The sequence below is a fragment of the Salvelinus sp. IW2-2015 genome, linkage group LG11 (genome assembly GCF_002910315.2).
Source record: "Salvelinus sp. IW2-2015 linkage group LG11, ASM291031v2, whole genome shotgun sequence".
In the NCBI taxonomy this organism is placed as follows: Eukaryota; Metazoa; Chordata; class Actinopteri; order Salmoniformes; family Salmonidae; genus Salvelinus; species Salvelinus sp. IW2-2015.
The window spans coordinates 17,529,131-17,550,310 of record NC_036851.1 but is presented as its reverse complement, the minus strand read 5'-3'; the positions used below and the strand labels follow the sequence as shown (position 1 = coordinate 17,550,310).

Genomic DNA, 21,180 nt, shown 5'->3' with positions numbered 1-21,180 from the left:
CACACACACACACACACACACACACACACGCTTCGACAGGCCGAGGCCCCTCTCATCCTGATTTAAAGTTTGCTTGTTCTCTTCTCCAGAGAACCCTCTCAATGATCCCTTGGCCTCATCCCTCTGTTTTCATTTCCCCAGGGGCACAGGGAACTGGTGGATTATCCCTACACATGCACACACACACACATATATCCGAGGCAGGGAAAAGAAACGAAACCATACTTGGAGCATGGAGAAATTGAAGAAATAAGGAATGCTGCTGAGACAGAGAGATCTATTCAACAGTGAGGGCATCTTTGTCAGTATGCACTATCTACTTAATAATGCGGTCACACACCATCCAATTTCTTCCATCTATCTCAAAAGCAAAATTCCCTTCAAAAACCATCCTCTTGTTAGTGTGGCATCATGTACCACAGTCTGCATACCAATGCCTGGGTAAAGACAGGGATAGCTAGTGCCCCCATCCAGAAAACAAGCGTCTTGTTAGTGTGAGACTACCACAAGCAAAATGAAACAGAGAGAGGGAGAAGATGTGTGCGTGTGCATGTGTGCATGCACATGTGCGTGTGTGTGTGTGTGTGTGTCTGCGCATGCATGTGTGTGTGATGCAGGGAGCTGGGGAGGCGGGGGCGGGGGGATCTGTCATAGGCAGTAAGGAGAACAAAGAGCCTGCTGCCTCCTGGTGGCATAATGAGGTCACAGGGTCAGAGCAGCATCTCTCTCTGTCTCTCTTCTTTAATCCATTCATTTTTCTCTCTAAAGTATTTTCCTCATCCACCAATCTATACTGCATGAGTCTACATCCGACAAGTCAACTTGAACTTCTGAGTGTTACCCAGTGTATAGAGACAAAGTAGAGCATTCCATAATGCATGCATATCTTTTGATGAGCTACTGCTGTAACTATAAAGTAACCTCTTGTCTTGACTGTCCCTGATCTGTAAGGATGATTCTGGGATAGTGGCTTGAGTCAGAGAAGTCACAGCAGTATCACAGCAGTATTCAAGCACTCTGCTTCAACCATCTTGTTCAAATCAAATCAAATCAAATTGTATTAGTCACATGCGCCGAATACAACAGTGAAATGCTTACTTACGAGCCCCTAACCAACAATGCCATTTAAAAACATTATGGATAAGAGTAAGAGATAAAAGTACGAAGTTATGAAAGAGCAGCAGTAAAATAACAATAGCGAGACTAAATATACAGGGGGTACCGATACAGAGTCAATGTGCGGGGGCACCGATTAGTTGAAGTAATATGTACATGTAGGTAGAGTTATTAAAGTGACTATGCATAGATGATAACAGAGAATAGCAATGGTGTAAAGGGGGAAGGGGGGCACTGCAAATAGTCTGGGTAGCCATTTGACTAGATGTTCAGGAGTCTTATGGCTTGGGGGTAGAAGCTCTTGGACCTAGACTTGGCGCTCCGGTACCGCTTGCCGTGCGGTAGAAGAGAGAACAGTCTATGACTAGGGTGACTGGAGTCTTTGACAATTTTTAGGGCCCTCTGACACCGCCTGGAATAGAGGTCCTGGTTGGCAGGAAGCTTGGCCCCAGTGATGTACTGGGCCATTCACACTACCCTCTGTAGTGCCCTGCGGTCGTAGGCTGAGCAGTTGCCATACCAGGCAGTGATGCAACCAGTCAGGATGCTCTTGATGGTGCAGCTGTAGAACCTTTTGAGGATCTGCGGACCCATGGCAAATATTTTCAGTCTCCTGAGGGAGAATAGGTTTTGTCGTGCCCTCTTCACGACTGTCTTGGTGTGCTTGGACCGTGTTAGTTTGTTGGTGATGTGGACCTCAAGGAACTTGAAGCTCTCAACCTGCTCCACAGCAACCCCGTCGATGAGAATGGGGGTGTGCTCGATCCTCTTTTTCCTGCAGTCCACAATCATCTCATGTGTCTTGATTACGTTGAGAGAGGTTGCTGTCCTGGCACCACACGGCCAGGTCTCTGACCTCCTGTCTATAGGCTGTCTCGTCGTTGTCGGTGATTAGGGCTACCACTGTTGTGTCATTGGCAAACGTAATGATGGTGTTAGAGTCGTGCCTGGCCGTGCAATCATGAATGAACAGGGAGTACAGGAGGGGACTGAGCACTTACGCCTGAGGGTCCCCTGTGTTGAGGATCAGCGTGGCGGATGTGTTGTTACCTACCCTTACCACCTGGGGGTGGCCCTTCAGGAAGTCCAGGATCCAGTTGCAGAGGGAGGTGTTTAGTCCCAGGGTCCTTAGCTTATTGATGAGCTTTGAGGGCACTATGGTGTTGAACGCTGAGCTGTAGTCAATGAATAGCATTCTCACATAGGTGTTCCTTTTGTCCAGGTGGGAAAGGGCAGTGTGGAGTGAAATGGAGATTGCATCATCTGTGGATCTGTAGGGGTGGTATGCAAATTGGAGTGGATCTAGGGTTTCTGGGATGTGAGCCATGACCAGCCTTTCAAAGGACTTCATGGCCTCAGACGTGAGTGCTACGGGTCGGTAGTCATTTAGGCAGGTTACCTTAGTGTTCTTGGGCACAGGGACTATGGTGGTCTGCTTAAAACCTGTTGGTATTACAGATTCGGGCAAGGAGAGGTTGAAAGTGTCAATGAAGACACTTGCCAGTTGGTCAGCGCATGCTTGCAGTACACGTCCTGGTAATCCGTCTGGCCCTGAGGCCTTGTGAATGTTGACCTGTTTATAGGTCTTGCTCACATCGGCTGCGGAGAGCGTGATCACACAGTCTTCCAGAACAGCTGGTGCTCTCATGCATGTTTCAGTGTTATTTGCCTCGAAGTGAGTACAGAAGTAGTTTGGTTTGTCAGGTAGGCTCGTGTCACTGGGCAGCTCTTGGCTGTGCTTCCTTTTGTAGTCTGTAATGGTTTGCAAGCCCTGCCACATCCGTCTAGCGACAGAGCCGGTGTAGTACGATTCGATCTTAGTCCTGTATTGACTCTTTGCCTGTTTGATGGTTCGTCGGAGGGCGAGACTTCCTTAGGTATCATCCACCAGCTGTTGTTTACAAAAACACATAGACCACCGCCCCTTGCCTTACCAGACCGCTGTTCTATACTGCCGGTACATCGTATAACCAGCCAACTGTATGTTGATATTGTCGTCGTTCAGCCATGACTCCGTGAAGCATAAGATGTTACAGTTTTTAATGTCCTGTTGGTAGTTTAATCTTCTGCATAACTCGTTGATTTTATTCTCCAAAGATTGCAGATTTGCTAGCAGAACGGAGGGAAGTGGGGATTTATTAGATCGCCTACGAATTCTTAGAAGGCAGCCCAACCTTCGGACCCTCTTTTGCCGCCTCCTCTTCACCGAGATCACGGGGATCGGGGCCTGTTCCCGAGGAAGCACTTTATCCTTCTCGTCGGACTCGTTCTGCTAATCCGTGGTGAGTAATCGCAGTCCTGATGTCTGGAAGTTATTTTCAGTCAGAAGAGATGGTAGCAGCAACATTATGTACAAAATAAGTCAAAAAATTATTTACAAACAACGCAAATAAACAAACAAAAAAACACAATCGGCTGGGGGCACGTTGAACGTTTGCCTTCTTCTCCGGCGCCATTTTACACAAAGTGATGTTATGGCAGTCTTAACGTAATAAACCTCAGCTCAGGCTGAAAGAAAAATACATTTCAAGTATGGCTATTTGGTTCTATTCCTGTGGCAGCCAAGCAAGAGTTTTCTGGGTAGCAAACTAAGCAGCTCTAACTTGAACTGATTGAGCAGCCAGCCAACTGATATATTCTGACAGACAGAAGTGGCCCAGACCATGTGCAATTTATCAAAAAGTCTGTCCTTACCCTGTCAATAACTGACTAGCATGTCTGCCATGGAAGGCCAGACATTTGCTATAACTGTCTGAGGGAGTTCAGTCGATTCCAGGGACAGACACAGACTGCAGCTCCATCCAAGACAATTACAGAATTGAAACGAGGACTTTATTTCATAAAATCAGAATGACTACGAAAACAAATCTTGTTTTCAAGAAACAGAACAAGTCTGGATATATTTTCTCCTGTAAAATGGAGGAACATCACAAAATGGCTCCACTGCCTCACATGTTTACCTTGTCTTCCATATGAACTAACCCTGTTAGAGTAAATGCTATTATCTTCCCCATTCCCCCGTCACAGCCACATCCTCCTCTTCCACACCTCTAACCATCTCTACAATCTCTCCTGTTTTCCATCTACCCATTGATCCCCATTCTCAACCCTACTCTCGCTTCCACTCCCCCACTCCCACCACACCCTACCTTCCTCTCCCCCACTCCCACCACACCCTACCTTCCTCTCCCCCATCCCCCACTCCACCACACCCTACCTTCCTCTCCCCACTCCCACCACACCCTACCTCCTCTCCCCCACTCACCACACACCCGACCTTCCTCTCCCCACTCTCACCATCAACCCGACCTGTTCCTCACGCTCCACTCCACCACACCCGACCTTCACTTCCCCTCACTCCACCACACCCTGACCTTTCCTCTCCCCACTCCACCACACCTGACCTTCCTCTCGGCCTCTCACACCAACCCCAAAGCGGTCAGACCGCTAGTAGACCTTCCTCCTCCCAGCCCTGCATAAGTTAAAGGTTAAAAATGAGTCTGCCACCACAAAACAGCAGACCAATTACCTCCACACCCCACTTTAAGACCACACACTCCGACCTTCCTCTCCCACACTCCCACCACACCCTACCTTCCACTCCCCCACTCCCACCACACCCTACCTTCCTCTCCCCCACTCCCTACCTTCTTATCCTGCACTCCCACTCTTCCTCTACAATCTCTCTCCAGCTCGGCTGTGAACGGTCCTATCCTGCACAGCCCATCAATCAGGCTGACATTATCTGTGTTTCACAGGCCCAAATCAGGCCCCGTCCACAGATTTATTCTAATTTCACAGGTTGGTTGTACGGCTGAGTGGTCCTATGCAGAGACCTCATTTATACACAAATCTATCCCCAATAAAACCCACTCACTGTGACCGCAAATCAGTGTTTGTCAAGGAGGAAAAAACACACCCTCTCACACACGTACACACACACGGTCACACACGGTTACGTTCACACACGTGATATTTTAGTCCCGCTTATAAGAGGGAGATAACCACTGTTATTACCAATATGTATGTTCCAACAGCATCACCGTTTAGAGTGATTGTGATGCATCTTTACTTGGAGGATCAGCCAGTATTGGAGTGAGGGTCTGGTCTGCTGAAAGTGACCTTGCAGTAAGGTGTACAGTATATCTCCAGTTATGGGCTAATGGACTTTAATAAGGTGGGGCCTTAACCTAAGGTCCTGGAAAGGAGAGGAGAGATGCTCTTACCCAGTGGAAGGACCATAATGATGTCAGGGAACAGTATAGCTGCCGTACATGTCCTGTTTAAAGTGATTAGCGAAGATGACATAGTCCACTGTGTTCTCAGTTCTCTATTTTAATAAGGTGAACCCCCAGGAAAAAAAACATGTAAGAGCACCGGCAGGTGGGTGGATGATTTGGCTTCTCTATGTCCTTAAACTTAATGTCTAGCTTGATCAAGGCCCCAAAACAGCACACACAACACACATTGGTTTTCAGCCTGAGAGACCTGCACTGACCTATATGTGCAGTGCAAGAGTTTGTTTGATGGACCATAGAGGACTAAAAGTGTGTGTGTGTGTGTGTGTGTGTGTGTGTCTGTGTTTGTGTGTGTGTTTGCGTGCACCTGTGTATTTTCAGTGCATTGAACACCCAGAAGGCCAAAGTACCACACAAGCAGATACTGTTGTTGGTGGATAGAGACCATTACTGTGAGTGAACAAAGACGGTGACTCGGCCCTGACTGTATGAGGGCAGAATAGTCTCAATACTTTGTCAGTATAATGTCCCACGATCCATGTGTACGTTTACCATAACTCCCAAATAAAACCGTGATCTGTGAATATATCAAAAGATTTCACTAATATAACCATTATCTGTGAATATGTTCAAATGTTCCACTAATAAAACCATGATCCGTGAATATGTCTAAATATTTAACAAATAAAACATGATCTGTATATATATTCAGCTGTATATATATTCAGCATAAGTCACAAATAATTCCATGAGCCGTAAACATATTCAACATAGCTCACAAATAAATCAGCAATTTAAACAAATGTAGAATGATTTGTGAGCAAATATTCTAACATCTACAACTGTGGAATGTACATTTCAGCATCAAAATCTGGGTGTGGATCTCTAATCTTTGTTTACAGAATTTTGAGATTCTTTTTCCGCTGGAAAATTCTGCAATGGTGAATCCCAAACCACAGTTGTAACGTGTTGCTGACGAAACTCTAAGGTTGACTTTCAGAGAGTGGCCAGGGATCAATAAACCCATCAACTTCAGGACACACTCATGACTTGAATTATGCAATTCATGTTCCACTTTTAAGAAGTTGGTGCTCTTTTCTGTCTGCATTAATAAGGACAACACACAGGTCTTTCCATCGTTGCATTATTTTTTGTGTGCAAATGAACTCAAGCTTACGGACAATGTCAAATGTGATCTAGCGAAGCACCTGAGTGAGCTGGGTGCGTAATTACGCAGGTACTTTTCCGACACGGACGACACAAACAACTGGATTTGTTATCCATTTCATGCCCTGCCTCCAGTCCACTTACCGATATCTGAGCAAGAGATTCTCATCGAAATTGCAACAAGCATTTATGTGAAAGTTGAATTTATTCAGAAGCCACTGCCAGATTTCTGGATAGGGCTGCACTCAGAGTTTCTTGCCTTGGCAAATCGCGCTGTTAAGACACTGATGCCCTTTGCAACCATGTACCTATGTGAGAGTGTATTCTCGGCCCTCACTAGCATGAAAACTAAATACAGGTACAGACTGTGTGTGGAGAATTATTTAAGACTGAGACTCTCTCCAATACAACCCAACATTGCAGAGTTATGTGCATCCTTTCAAGCACACCCGTCTCATTAACCTGTGGTGAGTTATTCACCATAAGGTTTTATATGTAAGATGGCTAAATAAAGAGCTAAATTATGGATTATTATTGTATTATTATTTGTGCCCTGGTCCTATAAGAGCTCTTTGTCACTTCCCACGAGCCGGGTGGTGACAAAAACTCACACTCCTTCTTATGTTTAATGAATGTATTGTATAGTGTGTGTGTGGCAGGCTTACAATGATGGCAAAAAACAACATTTAAGAGTGCGCTGACCCTGGTGCTAGAGGGAGTATACAGCTGGAGGTTGAATGTTTGAAAGGGTACAGGACTATAAAAGTTTGGGAATAACTGCCCTAGAGGCACCAATTCTTCCTATTTTCAGTTGTATTGTGGATCATTCCACACGTAAGGTGCAAGGAAATTAAAGGCTGATTTACCTAACTAGACACCAAAGGAGTCTCCAGGAATATCCAACCCTGTGAACGAGTTTAATAACTTGTCATTTTAAATCTTAACAGTGATGTTAGGTAAGTCGGAAGTTTGTGGAGCAGGGCTTTGTAAACAAAAAGAGCGTAATGATGTGATCTAGTGGACTTCAAAGAGGTCCAGCCAACCTTTTGGTAAAGAAGACAGTGATGAGTAATAAAATTGTCTCCATTGATAAAACGAAGGGAGCTATGATAAACAGCATCCAAGTGTTTAAAAGTAGAGGCAGCTGCACTTTGATAAATGTGACTCACTTCAGGAAACACAGGAGAGCAGTCACACAGGAGAGCAGTTTGAGAGCAGTCGTGGGTCACACAGGAGAGCAGTTTAATCATAATGCGTTTTTTGGCAGAAATGCCTTCTGGAACATGTGAACTTTCATGTGCCTTAATAACAAATTTGTATGCCATCTGTAAATATGAAATAAATTGTTTAATTACCAGCCTAGTTGGTTTAGCCACAGAAAAAGTCAGCAACCTTCCTGCTAGCTATGATTGGCTGAGCTAATGAGTGGGCCACGAGATGAGTTTGGATTGGTCTGCCATATAGCACATTTCTGTCTATTTCAGCTGGACAGTATGTATAAGTAATCCTGTCTAACGATGCTTTTTTTTATGTATCACATTGTAAAACTGCATAAGTGTTTCTTGATGACCGGGTTTTGAAATCAGTGGAACTTGAGTATGATAACTAAGGAGATGGAGAAAACACCTGTCTCCGGATTACATCTTCAATCTAAGGGCAACCATGGCATCCGTGACAGGGAGACGTGTCCATCCACGATGTAAGATAGTCTAGCTAGCTACATTTTCAGATATTACACATTTCAAATTGTGACAGAAAGTGATTTAATTTCAAGTTAAAGTGTACTGTTAGCTAGCTAATGTTAGTTGGCTGGCTTCCTAGCTAACATTATCTCAGAGCCATTTGCATTGCTAGTTATAGCCTAATGCTAGCTAGCTAACATTGAACCTGCCTGGTTAGCTATCTGCAGATTCATGCAGTGTAGTAACGTCATGAGTTGGGATTATGGTTCATTGTTTAGCTAGCTAACTACAAGTCTTAACAAAAGACTCCACTATGCAAGTAACCATTTCAATAGAATGTCACTGCATCAACTGTTGATAGACATAGCTGGTAAATTCGCTCTGGCTATTTACTCTAATTTCAGAGCACGGGTAAGATAGTCTAGCTTGACACATTTTCAGATATTACACGTTTCTAATTTTGACAGAAAGTCATTTTCATTTCAAGTTGAAGTGTACTGTTAGCTAGCTAGCTAACGTTAGTTGGCTGGCTGGCTCGCTAGTTAACGTTACGTGTATGATCTTATTATTTGTATTTCAGAGCCATTTGCTTTGCTAGTTACAGCCTAATGTTAGCCAGCTAAAATTAAACCTGGCTGGTTAGCTACCTGCAGATTCATGCAGGATAGTAACATCATGAGTTGGGATTATGGTTCATTGTTTACCTAGCTAGTTAGCTACATGTCTTTACAAAAGACTCCACTATGCAAGTAACCATTTCGGGTGCATTCGTAAATTCAGTCTGGCAATCTACTCTGATTTCCGAGCACTCTCGTCTGAGTGTGCCAGAGCGCAGATTAACTGACGAATTTACGAATGCTCAACACCCGTTGAATATGACCAGTGTTAAAATGTAGCCAGCAGCACAGTTACAGTCACTAACGCTCTGGATAACATGAAAACAGCCAAACCAGCTCTGCTAGGGAGAGTAAAATGATCAGAGTGGGGTGTTCTCACATTTGTGTCTGGAAGTAGTTAAAAAAGCAAGCCAATGTTAGCCAGTTAGCTTGGATGCTTGACTGCCATTGCAAAACTGAAAGCGCGAACCACAGTATTTAACCATGGAAAGGTGACTGGGAATATGGCCAAATACAAACATTGTAGTTATTCCCTCTGCAAGGCAATCATACAAGAAAAAACGCAAATCAACGGCTCAGACACGAGACGTATGTCGCAGGGTCTATAGACAATCACGGACTACAAAAGGAAAACCAGCCACGTCACGGACACCGACGTCTTGCTTCCAGACAAATTAAACACCTTCTTTGCCCGCTTTGAGGATAATACAGTGCCATCGACGCAGCCCGCTAACAAGGACTGTGGGCTCTCCTTCTCCGTGGCCGACGTGAGTAAGACATTTAAATGTGTTAACCCTCGCGAGGCTGCCGGCCCAGACGGCATCCCTAGCTGGGTCCTCAGAGCATGCGCAGACCAGCTGGCTGGTGTGTTTATGGACATATTCAATCTCTCCCTATCCCAGTCTGCTGTCCCCACATGCTTCAAGATGGCCACCATTGTTCCTGTACCAAAGAAAGCAAAGGTAACTAAACTAAATGACTATCGCCCCGTAGCACTCACTTCTTTCATCATGAAGTGCCTTGAGAGACAAGTCAAGGATCATATCACTTCCACCTGACCTGTCACCCTAGACCATCTTCAATTTGCTTACCGCCCCAACAGGTCCACAGATGATGCAATCGCCATCACACTGCCCACTGCCCTATCCCATCTGGACAAGAGGAATACCTATATAAGAATGCTGTTCATTGACCATAGTTCACCATTCAACACCATAGTACCCTCCAAGCTCATCATTAAGTTTGAGACCCTGTGTCTCGACCCCGCCCTGTGCATTTGGGTCCTGGACTTCCTGACGGGCCGCCTCCAGGTGGTGAAGGTAGGAAACAACATCTCCACTTCGCTGATCCTCAACACTAGGGCCCCACAAGGGTGTGTGCTCAGCCCCCTCTTGTACTCCCTGTTCACCCATGACTGCGTGGCCATGCATGCTTCCAACTCAATCATCAAGTTTGCAGACGACACAACAGTAGTAGGCTTGATTACCAATAACGACGAGACAGCCTACAGGGAGGAGGTGAGGGCTCTCAGAGTGTGGTGTCAGGAAAATAACCTCTCACTCAATGTCAACAAAACAAAGGAGAGGATCGTGGACTTTAGGAAACGGCAGAGGGAGCACCCCCCCTATACACATCGATGGGACAGCAGTGGACAAGGTGGAAAGTTTTAAGTTCCTCGGCGTACACATCACGGACAAACTGAATTGGTCTACCCAACAGACAGCGTTGTGAAGAAGGCGCAGCCGCGACTCTTCAACCTCAAGAGGCTGAAGAAATTTGACTTGTCACCTAAAACCCTCACAAACTTTTACAGATGCACAATTGAGAGCTCCCTGTCGGGCTGTATCACCGCGTGGTACGGCAACTGCACCGCCCACAACTGCAGGGCTCTCCAGAGGGTGGTGCGGTCTGTGCAACGTCTCACCGGGGGCAAACTACCTGCCCTCCAGGACACCTACAGCACCCGATGTCACAGAAAGGTCAAAAAGATCATCAATGACAACAACCACCCGAGCCACTGCCTGTTCACCCCGCTATCATCCAGAAGGCGAGGTCAGTACAGGTTTATCAAAGCTTGGACCGAGAGGCTGAAAAACAGATTCTATCACAAGGCCAGCAGACTGTTAAACAGCCACCACTAGCACAGAGAGACTGCTGCCTACATTCAGATTTGAAATCATGGGCCACTTTAATAAATTGAACATTAGTCACTTTATTAATGCCACTTTAATAATGTTTACATATCTTGCATTACTCATCTCATATGTATATACTGCATTCTATACTATCTATTGCATCTTAGCCTATGCCCCTCAACATTGCTCATCCATATATTTATATTTATATATTCTTATTCCATTCCTTTACTTAGATATGTGTGTGTTGGATATTTGTTGGGGAATTGTTAGATATTACTTGTTAGATATTGCTGCACTGTCGGAACTAGAAGCACAAGCAACCCTACTCCTTGGCCAGAGCGTCCAGTGTGCGCTCTGAACTCTCCAAGAGCGAAACGCTCTGAATTTACGAACGGACAATCTGACAACACTCTAAATTTATGAACGCCTAGAGCGCACTCTGGCACTCCAGATTTAATGGATGAGCTCACCCTTCAGTAGAATGTCTCTGCGACAACTGTTGATAGACGTAGCTGGTAAATTCGCTCTGGCTATCTACTCCAATATCAGAGCACTATCATCTGAGTGTGCCAGAGTGCAGAATAACTGACGAATTTACAATTGTGCATAAAATGTAACCAGCTGCAGTCACCAACGCTCTGGATAACAACCAGCTCTGCTAGGGCAAGTAACGGTCAGTGAGCTGTTCTCTCATTTGTGTCTGGAAGTTGCTAGCAAATTAGCCAGTAAGCTTGGGTGCTTGACTGGTGTTGTTAGTACAGAATGCTTGGATTATCCCTTAAAGAGAAGGGTGGGGCTAAAGCTTAAGAGGGTGTGAACGATGCTGGGTGTAAACAAAGACGAGCTCTCCAGTACATACCAAAACATTCAAAGGCCATTTTCTCAAAAGTGAGGTTACAAGTTTATCAACTTTCAAAGCAGAACTACTTTCCCATTGTTCCTCAAATGCAGTGTATGATATACCATTTTGAAGCTCTGTGTTTCTGCTTTTATCCAATGCTTTCATTCAAATTTTGCTACATAAGACCGAATCAAGGCGGTCGGTCAGAAATAGTATCACCATAATCAAGAACAGGTAGAAAAGCTGAACGCACAATCTGCTTCCTGCTGAATAGAAAGAGACAAGATCTGTTTCTGTAAAAATAAAATAAAAAGCCCACATTAAATCTTAGTTTCTTAACAATCTTAGTCACATGTTTTTTAAACAAAAAATCACTGTCAATCCAAATACCAAGTACGCAGGGACTTTTTTGATTATAGAACCATCTGATGAGTAAAGATGTAATCCATCTGAGACAATCTTCAGAGAACTTGAAAACAACATGTATTTAGTTTTGCCCATATTAAGTATGAGTTTTAAATCAGTAAGGGCTTCCTGCTCAACTGCAAAATGGGACAGTAGTCTTGTCACAGCCAGGTCAGCAGTCGGGGCAATTGCATACATAATAGTATCATCTGCATATAGATTACATTTTATTTTTAATGGATTGACCAATAGCATTTATATGAATAGTGAAAAGAACAGGTCCTCGTATCGACCCCTGCGGAACACCTTAAAATACTTCAAGAAATGTGGAAGTATTTCAGTCACGATGACCTTTGTTCTGTTACTAAGATAATCATGAAACCATGAAGAGGTGTCAGAACTCAGGCCTATCGAGGACAACTTATTCAATTTTCAATTTTTCAATTCAATTTTATTTTTATATAGCCCTTCGTACATCAGCTAATATCTCGAAGTGCTGTACAGACACCCAGCCTAAAACCCCAAACAGCTAGTAATGCAGGTGTAGAAGCATGTTTTATTCAATAAAACAACATGATGCAACAGAATCAAGAGCTTTTAAAAGGTCCACAAACAAAGCAGCACATTTGATTTTAGTGTGTAAAGCATTGACAAGATCATTAACAACTAAAGTGGTTGCTGTAATAGTGCTATGCTCAGGCCTAAACGCTAGTTGGATTACATTCAGAATACATTTCTCATACAAAAAACAGCAAAGTTGTGCATTCGGAAATTATTCAGACCACCTGAATATTCCACATTTTGTTACGTTACAGCCTTAATCTAAAATCTTTTTTCCCCTCATCAATCTACACACAATACCCCATAATGACAAAGCAAAAACAGGTTTTTAGAAATGTTGGCAAATGTATTACAAATAAAAAAACAAAATATTACATTTACATATGTATTCAGACCCTGTCCTATGAGACTCGAAATTTAGCTTAGGTGCATCCTGTTTCCATTGATCATCCTTGATAGGAATCCTTCCGGTGGTAAACTAAATAGATTGGACATGATCTGGAAAGCACACACCTGTCTATATCAGGTCCCACAGCTGACACTGCATGTCAAAGCAAAAACCAATCCATGAGGTTGAAGGAGTTGTCCGTAGAGCTCCGATTGTGTCGAGGCACAGATCTGGGGAAGTGTACCAAAACATTTCTGCAGCATTGAAGGTCCCCAAGAACACAATGGGAGAAGTTTGGAACCACCAAGAATCATCCTAAAGCTGGCTGCCCGGCCAAACTGAGCAATAGGGGGAGAAGGGCATTGGTCAGGGAGGTGACAAAGAACCCGATTGTCACTCTGACAGAACTCCAGAGTTCCTCTGTGGATATGGGAAAACCTTTCAGAAGGACAACCATCTCTGCAGCACCGCCAATCAGGCCTTTATGGTAGAGTGATCAGACACAAGCCACTCCTCAGTAAAAGGCCAATGAAAGCCTGCTTGGAGTTTTCCCAAAGACACCTAAAGGACTCTCAGACCATGAGAAACAAAATTCTCTGGTCTGATGAAACCAAGATTGAACTCTTTGGCCTGAATGCCAAGCATCACGTCTGGAAGAAACCTGGCACCATCCCTACGGTGAAGTGTGGTGGTGGCAGCATCATGCTGCAGGGATGTTTTTCAGCGGCAGGGACTGGGGGACTAGTCAGGATTGAGGAAAAGATTAACGGAGCAAAGTACAGAGAGATCCTCGATGAAATCCTGCTCCAGAGCGCTCAGGACCTCAGACTGGGGGTGAAGGTTCACCTTCCAACAGGACAACAACCCTAAACACATAGCCAAAACAACGCAGGAGTGGCTTCGTAACAAGTCTCTGAATGTCCTTGAGTGGCCCAGCCAGAGCCCAGACTTGTACCCGATCGAACATCTCCGGAGAGACCTGAAAATAGCTGTGCAGCGTCGCTCCCCATCCAACCTGACAGAGCTTGAGAGGATCTGCGGAGAAAAATGGGAGAATCTCCCCAAATACAGGTGTGCCAAGCTTGTAGCGTCATACCCAAGAAGACTCAAGGCTGTAATCGCTGCCAAAGGTGGTTCAACAAAGTACTGAATAAAGGGTCTGAAAACTGTAAATGTGATATTTCATTTTTTTATTTTAAATAAATATTTTGACATATTCACAGATCATGGTTTTGTTTGTGAAACATTTCAATGTTTTTATGGTTTTATTTGTGAGTTATGGTGAATGTACACACGGATCCTGGGACATACAGACAAAATATTAAGACTATTCTGCCCCCAAACGACTGTCTTTCATGGCCCTGCGAACATTAACAGGAAACAAGAGAAAAATCTGCTGTTATGTTTCCTATTTATTCTTCCTGACAAGTGTCAGTCAAAGCTTCCCTCTATGGTTGGATGAGATTTATTCTCTCCGTTCCTGTGTGTTACTGTTTCCTGGTGAGCACCTTCAAAGTGACAGAGTGCCACTGTGGATGTCATTGTGTAAATGAGCCTAAGGGAAAAAACAGCATCACTTCAGTGAGGTATTTTTTCACCTCCGGAGCCACCATGTGGCCACATGTGATAGGACAGGACATGGAACCAGAACAAACGGCACAGCGTATAATACTATAAGTAACGGAACAGTGAAACTAAGTGAAAAAAAAACAAATGCATTGCAGATGACAATGAAAATACTATTTGCTGTAGGCCAGACCAATTATTCTTCTCCCTTAAAATTCCTTGCTGTATAACATGCAGCATTACAGCAAACAAGTCCTAAACTTCCCCCAATTAGTAGAAAAGCTCTAACGAATTGCTGCAGTGTAGGAACTGAGCCTTCTGGCTGTTGTTGTTGGGGAAAGAAAACCAACGTGCGAATTCAGAGGGGAGAGAAGACCCCAGCTGACCTTCACAACAGACTGGGACTGCAATTAGCACTGTGCTCGCCCTGCCGCCAAAAACACGGCCTCGCCAGCGCCTGCATCAGTCACCGGCACTGGATGCTGGTGGCATTTCTATGCCAGCTAAAGGTTACCTTGGATCCCAGGCAAAAACTTGAGGAAGAGAGAAAAAATGGCAAGGGATAATTAAGGAAATAGTCCTAATTAAGTGAGAAACAGTGACCCTGGGGGAGGTGTAGGGTGCTAGGAGGGAGCTGGGCCCGGGCATGCCGCGGGAGGCTATGACTCAGCATTACTGTCCCCATGGCGACCTCCTGGCATTCTGAAATATTGATGGGGTTGTGTTGGTCACTTTTGTGGCCACGAGGGGAACCATGGTAATGAATTATGCAAATCACAGCGCCTTAGCTTGTGGGTGTCAATTAGTGTTGGGTGGCGGACATGTTTTAGCCCTGGCCAGGGTCTCTCTCTGAGGGGAGTGATAATGGTAATAGGGTGGGTGGGGTCAGTTCTGGGAGGAGAACATATTACTGGGCCAGTTTAAGTTATGCATATTAATATACTTATTACTGGGCCAGTTTTCACACTCTCCTACTAAGGCTGGCATCACTACATGTCTATACATGTATGTCCTACAGTAGCGCTAAACCATCTATGAGTCAAGCAAAGGGAAATGGTGTAGGAATTATAGCCTCACCGTCTATCTACCCTGAATGGATCTCAGATCACAAACTCACTCATTTCTGATAGTTGGCAGACGACAGTTAAAATGCTATTTGCTGTGGGCTGTGTTATCCAATGAAGTGGTGTTAGTACGCAAGCCTCAAAAACAGGTCCTAGGTCCCAGTGTGCTGTCATGGGGACAAATGAAGTGTCACTGAGGAGGCATGCTTAATGACAGACTCATAGCACACATGTGGCATCAGTGAAAACCTAATTAACCTCATGTGGGGTTTAGGGCGAGAGCAGGGCCTACTGTACCTGTCTGTCCCCGATGGTTACGGCTGCCAGCAGACACCTGGCGACCACAGAACATCACCACGGCAACAAGGAGGGCCACCTGCAAAGGCCAAGCTGACCTCCCCCACAGCTTCATCCTGAGAGATAGACAGGGAGAAAGAACGGCAGGGAGAGAGAGGGGGGGTAAAAAAAAGTATTTGAAAGGAAAAGGAGGAGACAATGAAATAGAACCAGTCTTACCTTCTTGTCCTGTCTGTCCTTCTCCTTTCTGGTCAGTCTTGATCTGAGCAGGATGCTCTATGGGACGAGGGTCAATGTCATGACTGCACACACGTCCTCCTTCTCTTCCTCTTCCCCCTGCACCTCCTCTTCCTCCTCTCACACAGCGCCGGCCCCTGGGGAAACAGAGGGGGGCGGTCAGAGGGAGAGTCCCTAAGGTGGCCCCTAGTGGCCCTTGTGTGTGTGTGTCCCCTAGCCTTGTCTAAAGACCCTGCTGGAGAGGAGATGTGAGGGCCAGGGTTCTGTCACAGGCTAACCTACCCCCAGGCTCTACGTGATCCCCTCTACATCACACATAGCTTCAGAGAGAAGAATCCAGCAGAGAGGCAGGCAGCGAGCTCAAACACACCACACAAACACACACACTCTCACACACAGAGAGAAATACACCACACACAGAGAGAGAGAGAGAGAGCATCACGCCACATACAAAATCTGAATATCACAGACACATTAACTAATGTACACATAAGAAGCAGACAAAAGCACAGAGAATTCCATACACATTCACCAAAGAAGAATATAGACACTTGCATTCATACAGTACACACCAAAAACACATCATCATTAATAGATGCAGGAACAGATTCAAACAGTCAGATCAAACAAGCCAAAACAAACACAGGCACACAAAAACCCAGACTGTTGGTTGGGTACATTCAGATGGTACTGGAGGACAGTAGGAGACTACCTCCAAATACAGCTGAGTGACAGCCTCCTACATGCCAGTATCTGTACACACCATGTTTGTTTTACTATCCTTGTGGGGAAATAACAGTTGATTTTATTTTCCATAACCCCTAACCCTATACCTAACCCTAAATTAACATAACCCTTAACTTAACCCTAACCTTAAGTTTTACCCCTAACCCTAAGCCTAACCATAACCCTAAACTTAACCCTAACTCTTAACCCTAAACCTAATTCTAACCCTAACCCTAAACCTAACCCATAAGCCTAAAATAGCCTTCATCCTTGTCTGAATTTCCCTTGTTTTACTATCCTTTGGGGGACTTCTGGAATATTGTGTACGCTATGTTAAGTAGACGAGTATTCACTCCCTGAAACGATCACCTCTCCTGTGAGCCATTGAGTGTGATGCTTCTGCCCCCTGGTGGTAAAATGTGAGACCTTCTCTGAGGTAGAATAAAATCAGACAGTAAAACACTCTTCTGCTAGTGCAAGTAGTTAGAGATAAGACCAGAGACAAACCACTGATAACACAAGTCACCGAAGAGAGACAAGAAGTGACAAAGTGTGAGAGAGAGGGGCAAGGACAGAAAACTGGGAGAAAAACTGCGATAAGGGGAGAAAATATGGATTGAGGTTGAGGGGAGAGAGGGGGAGAGAGGGAGAGAGAGAGAGAGATAGGGAGAGAGAGAAAGAGAGAGAGAGAACAAGAGAGAGGACAGAAATTCGAATCAAATCACATTTTATTTGTCACATGCTTCGTAAACAACATGTGTAGACTAACAATGAAAATGCTTCAATTAGGTAAGCAGGGATGGAAAAAGAAAAGCAGATGGGAGGGAGGTGTCGACCGAAACAATAGAAGTACAAAGAAAGCCAGGGGAAGGGAAAGGAAAGAGGAGAAGAGGGAGGGAAGAGAAGAGAATAAGAGCACACAGATGAATGAAAGAGTGAGGTTAGAGCGCGAGAGAGAGGGGATGAGCGGTGAAGAGATCAGTCCAGGAATGACAGGGTTGTATAACTGTGGCTCTGACTGTGTACATGTAAATGTAACATCATATATTTAGGGAATACGTGTTGTGGAAAGTATATTTTCTACGTAAACTTGGAAACGTGTGTGTCCTTGTATGTGTGTACACAGAGGCTGTAGCTGCATGAGCATTATGTGTGTATCTCCATGTACAGGACAGTGTTTGTGCGTGTAGGTATGATTGTAGTGGTGTGGGAATCGTGAGAGTGTGTGTGTGTGTGTGTGTGATGTGTGTGTGTGTGGTGTGTGTGGTGTGTGGTGTGTGTGGTGGTGTGTGTGTGTGTGTGTGTGTGTGTGTGTGGTGTGTGTGTGCGCGCGCTTAGTGTACATGTAGTGTGCGAGAGGTGATTATGCATGCTGCACCACAGCACAGTAGCACATTTTCCGGACATTTCTTATTCTCTTTCTGGCAGGTCATGGTCTGCATATTTTATCAGCTTTTGTTCTCTGACAACGTTCATTAAAAAGAGCACAATGTTGTCTGTGTGTGTGTGTGTGTGTGTGTGGTGTTGTGTGTGTGTGTTGGGTGTGTGTGTGTGTGTGTGTGTGTGTGTGTGTGTGGTGTGTGTGTGTGTGTTGCGCGTTTGGGCATTGTCCCTTTCTCCAATGTACCTCATTCTCCTCAGACTACGGGACAATGAGTACTGTCCAGTCAACTGACATCACCCTGCTGTCTCTTACAGCACTCAACGTTCATCTCTCAACAAAACACATTGACACACACACAACACACACACACACCACACACAACACACACCACACACACACACACACCCACACCACACACACACACACACAACACACACACCACAACACACACACACACACACACAACACACACACAGCACACACACACACCAACACACTAGATGTCCTGGGGCAGATGAGGCAGATGTAGCAGGTCTCAGTTACATGCATCAGCCTGTTGGAGGAATGTTATGTTTGGCAGTGCATGGTGAATAGTCTTAAGGCAACAGAGGAACACACAGGAACAACACACATTTCATATGTAAACACAGAGCAGAGTTCATGATTATCTGAAGAGGGATCAGCCCTTTCTCTCGCTTTCTTTATCTCTCTCTCTCTCCCTCTGTCTCTGTCTCTTTATCTCTCTCTTTTCTCTCTCAAACTCTCAGTCTCTCTCCGGGCTGAAGGAGAGATTTTGTTGATTTGCATTGGCTTATGCAGTAATAACACAGGAGTGACACGAGGGCCTCATTGACATGCGGTGAGATAAATCCTACCTCTGTCAGAAATGTTTCTATGTGCCCTGCATCCAAAGGCCATCGTCTGTCAGCACTCCCTGAACACAAAAAACAACACACACACAACACACCACACCACACCACACACACACACACACACACCCCACAACACACCACACACAACACCACACACACACAGCACCACACACACACGATGGCACATGGCACACACACACACACAGTGGTGTAGGATGAGCTTTAGGGTGCCCCCAACCAAAAGCTTTAGCCCCCCCCCCCAGAGAGCATATGAACAAGTCATAAGACATGGCAAAATGTTTTGCAAAATGTTCGCTCTGCTGCATGGCAAAGAATTGTAGAATTGTGCTACGCAAATGTACACATACACAGCACACATCACACACAAGCAACACTTGAATGACAAATACCGCACCCAGAACAAGATATTGCACTTAGAACAAGATATTGCACTTAGAACAAGATATTGCACCTAGAACAAGATATTGCACCTAGAAGAAATCTGTGTGTCACAATCTCCCTGTCATGATAGTGGATGTGAACGTGGAGAAAGTGAGTGGTGAGGAGTGTGTGTCGACCTACTAAGGGTGACATACACCCTCCAGGTACTGGACACATAGATCCTATCCTGGGGATGTTTGGCTTTGCATTGGTACAGAGCCCTGTTCTCCCAATGGATGGAGAGAGGAGAGTGTATTGAACATGAACACTGTACATGGGCAATATCCCTCTCCTCCCATATTCATTCTGAACAGGATTGTAAAGCAGCAGCTGGGGGAATTGGAAAGGTTGTTGTTTCTCTACAAATAAAGCTTCAAATGTCACCTGTTCATTGTTGTTAAAAAATAATATCAATCAACAACGTTCATGATAATATAATATTCAACGTATTCTTCTACATCAGCTCTAAGACTACATTGTCCCGAGACACATCAGTGCTGGTTTTACGAGTCTGGACACGAACAAACACACAAAACCATATCTGTGTAAAACAACTGGGTGTTCCTACGGCCATAAAGATATGGAAAATAAGCTGAAGAGAGACAGAGCCCGATACAAGCTTCTTAAAAGCGTTTCAGATTTCCGCAGATGTGCACAATATAAAATATCTGGCAGGGCACAGCAGCCAGCGTCCTAGTCCTGTACATTTATCTGGCTCTGAGACAAGCCCATTACAACACGCTGTTCTTTTCCATTTCCTCCGGATAGCACATAGAGCCCAACACAGCCACCGTTCCGGACAACAGGCATTTATGACCCATGACCTCCTCCTCTCTCCTCTCGCCTTTCCTCATTCTTTCTCTCTCTCTCGCTCACAATCTATCTTTCCTCATTCTTTCTCTCTCTCTCGCTCACAATCTATCTTTCCTCACTCTGTCCCTTTCTCCTTGCTCTTTTGTTTTCCTATTTTTCTCTCGCTCTCTCACTCTCTCTGCTCTTCTCCTCTCCTCTCTCTCCCTCTCTCACTCTCTCTGCTCCTCTCTCTCTCCCTCTCTCACTCCTTTCTCTCTCTGCTCCTCTCTCTCTCTCTCCTCTCCTCTCCTCTCTCGCTCTCTCTGCTCCTCTCCTCTCTTCTCCTCTCTCTCGCTCTCACTGCTCCTCTCCTCTCCTCTCTCTCCCTCTTCGCTCTCTCTGCTCCCCTCCTCCTCTTTCCCTGCTCTTCCCTCTCCTCTCTCTGTCCCTGTCTATCTACTCTTCCACTCACTTCTCTATCTTTCCCTCCATCTCTCCTCTCCTCCTCCTTTCTCTGTCTCTCTATCTCTCTCATTCCTCTCTCTTCCTTTCTCCTCTCTGGTGTGCTGAGAATTTCTGCCTCTCCCACTGTTTTACCGTCTGCTTCAAACTCAATATATCTCCACTGCTATTCCTAATCATGGTGGA

General features: G+C 45.0%; 1 protein-coding gene across 1 annotated transcript in view; it reads right to left on the bottom strand.

Moving 5' to 3' along the window:
* The window catches only part of LOC111969934 (chemokine-like protein TAFA-4), a 47,708-nt gene that overhangs the window by 15,114 nt on the left and 11,414 nt on the right, over window positions 1–21,180 (bottom strand). Inside the window, 2 exon segments of the mRNA XM_070445572.1 lie at window positions 16,081–16,196; window positions 16,300–16,454. Coding sequence (XP_070301673.1) covers window positions 16,081–16,195 — 115 coding nt within the window. The 5' untranslated portion in view covers window position 16,196; window positions 16,300–16,454.